This window comes from Mandrillus leucophaeus, unplaced genomic scaffold (assembly GCF_000951045.1).
Source record: "Mandrillus leucophaeus isolate KB7577 unplaced genomic scaffold, Mleu.le_1.0 Scaffold124, whole genome shotgun sequence".
NCBI lineage: Eukaryota > Metazoa > Chordata > Mammalia > Primates > Cercopithecidae > Mandrillus > Mandrillus leucophaeus.
This window is the reverse complement of record NW_012100765.1, coordinates 722,131-724,463: the sequence shown is the minus strand read 5'-3', so window position 1 is coordinate 724,463 and position 2,333 is coordinate 722,131. Positions and strand designations below refer to the sequence as shown.

General features: G+C 46.0%; 1 protein-coding gene across 1 annotated transcript in view; it reads left to right on the top strand.

The window, feature by feature from the left end:
- LOC105533298 (nose resistant to fluoxetine protein 6-like) overlaps positions 1 to 2,333 on the top strand; it is an 80,666-nt gene that overhangs the window by 42,456 nt on the left and 35,877 nt on the right. The window contains exon 6 of the mRNA XM_011971699.1: positions 2,047 to 2,226. Coding sequence (XP_011827089.1) covers positions 2,047 to 2,226 — 180 coding nt within the window. The remainder of the gene's footprint in view (positions 1 to 2,046; positions 2,227 to 2,333) is intronic.

The following is a 2,333-nucleotide window of genomic DNA, read 5'->3' as shown; positions in this document are numbered from 1 at the left end:
AGCATCAGAGTCACCTGGATGACTATTACAGCACAGATTCCTGGGCCCTGACCCAAAGACTCTGACCTCATAGGTCTGTGGTGGGGCCTGGGAATGTGCATTTCTAATAAGTTCCCAGGTGATGCTGAAGCTGCTGGCTGGGAGACCTCCACTTTGAGAACTGGTGATTGCCTGCATCGTTTCATCCAATCTTCTCCACGTCCTCATGGTTTATAACACTTTCCATTTACAGATGAGCTAAGTGAGTCTCAGGAGCAGTTATTTTCAGAAGCCTTTATAAACCGCTGATGGGTGAGTTCATTCACAAGTAGAATTTAGACAGAAAAACATAATAACAAACATATTGAGCACTAGCTTGCCACATTAGGCATCAAACCAGATATTTGATGTTCTAGAATCCTCATTACAACCCTGGTCAAAATGATGCCCATTCTAAAAGTGAAGAAACTGAGGCTCAGGGAGGCTAAAGAAGTTGGCCAAACCTGGCAGAGCCCGGGTCCTGTATCTCTTCACTGCTTGGGAAACTGGGGAGGAGCAGGTGAATCAGCTCTAGGAGGCTGTTGTGCTGTACTCATGGCCAATTTCTGAGTGAAAACCCCTGTGAATGAAAAGGATGGGTGTGGTGACTTCAGAGAGAGACGCAATCACAAAGAGTGACTTAAATGGAAATACTTGTATTCACGGCTGGAAATTCAAAATGTTAGGTAATTAAATTCTTCAATTTAAGAAACTGATTTAGATTTCCAGAGCTTGATTATGAGCCAGACTTTATTTGTGAATAAGTTTTAATTCTGCAAAGACTTCTTTGTGCCCACAATGTTGAAGGCATGGGGCTCTGTCCAGGTAGAAATGGAAGTCTCTTGGAGCCGGCTTGAGCTTGGAGGCCCCTGTTTTGCAATTCCAAACACTTGCTTGGTTCTCAGAATAGGTAAACATTAAATTCTTTAAGAATGGGAATGAATTAAGAAGATGGTATTAACCATTCTTAAAGTGATAGGGCTTAAAATAGTGGTAGTAGTAGCTGTGTTCTCACGAGTACATACTGTGGGTTACCTCTGTTTAATGTGATCTATAAGCATTATCTCATTTGTTCTTCATGATAATCCTATAAAATCTACTTTGATTATTTTGCAGATGTGGAAACTTAGACACAGAGAAGTTAATTCACTTGCCGGGGGGGTCACAGAGCTGATAAGTGACAGAATCAGAGCCACGAGCATCTGGCTATATGGCCTGTGCCCTAAGCTCCTGTGCCACCAGTCCCTCTGTTTTTGTGCCTATACTTTGACCTACATTATTCATTATTATTATTATTATTATTTTTTGAGATGGAGTCTCACTCTGTCACCCAGGCTAGAATGCAGTGGTGCAATCTTGGCTCACTGCAACCTCCACCTCTTGGGTTCAAGTAATTCTCCTGCCTCAGCTTCTGGAATAGCTGGAACTACAGGCATGCGCACCACGTGCAGCTAACTGTTTTGTATTTTCAGTAGAGATGAGGTTTCATGTGGGTCAGGCTGGTCTCAAACTTCTGACCTCAAGTGATCCACCTGCCTTGGCCTCCAAAAGTGTTGGGATTACAGGCGTGAGCCACCATGCCCGGCTCATTATTCATAAGCAACTAGTCCTCAGAATTGCAGGGGTGTTCTTTCACGTGAAATGCTTGCTTTGTGGATCACATCGATTCTTACTGATGTCTGCGTTCTCCTTCCCTCAACTCTTCGTCAAGCAGGACTGGGGTCAGGGGTTGGCATCTCTGGGGCCTGAGCTTGGGCAGCGTATTCTGCACAAAGCATGTGGGGCACCAAACTCAGGTCAAGTCTGTTAGCGAAAGTCAAGATTCAAAAGGGAGGGATACTAAGTATGAAAGTCCACAGATAGATCAAGAGGGAACCGTGGAGGCTGAGCTGAGAAGCCCACGGTCAGAGCAAGACAGCCTCCGTGTAACTGCCAAGATCTGTGGATTGCACTTTGGTTCTTGTTGCGGGGCGGTGTGTGGATACCCTGGCAGTCAGGGTGGACAGTAACACCTTTGCTCTTGCCCAGGGTTTCTAGGAGCCATGGTTCATGCTCTGGAGTGCTTTTCTTGGCAGAAGAATGTGCCAGCCATCTGGACTACAAAGACACCAGGCAGCACCTGCTCTGCACTGAATGGCATTCGTGTTTTGAGTCTTCTGTGGATCATCTCGGGACATACCAGTCAGATGACTGCATGGCTGTCTTTGGGTGCGGAGAGTTGATGAGCCTTTACTCTGGGAGCAGTCAGGGAAGAGACACTCTTTGGTATGGCGGGATCATGGTGGCCAAAGGATGGGGGTCTGGCAGCCTTCCCA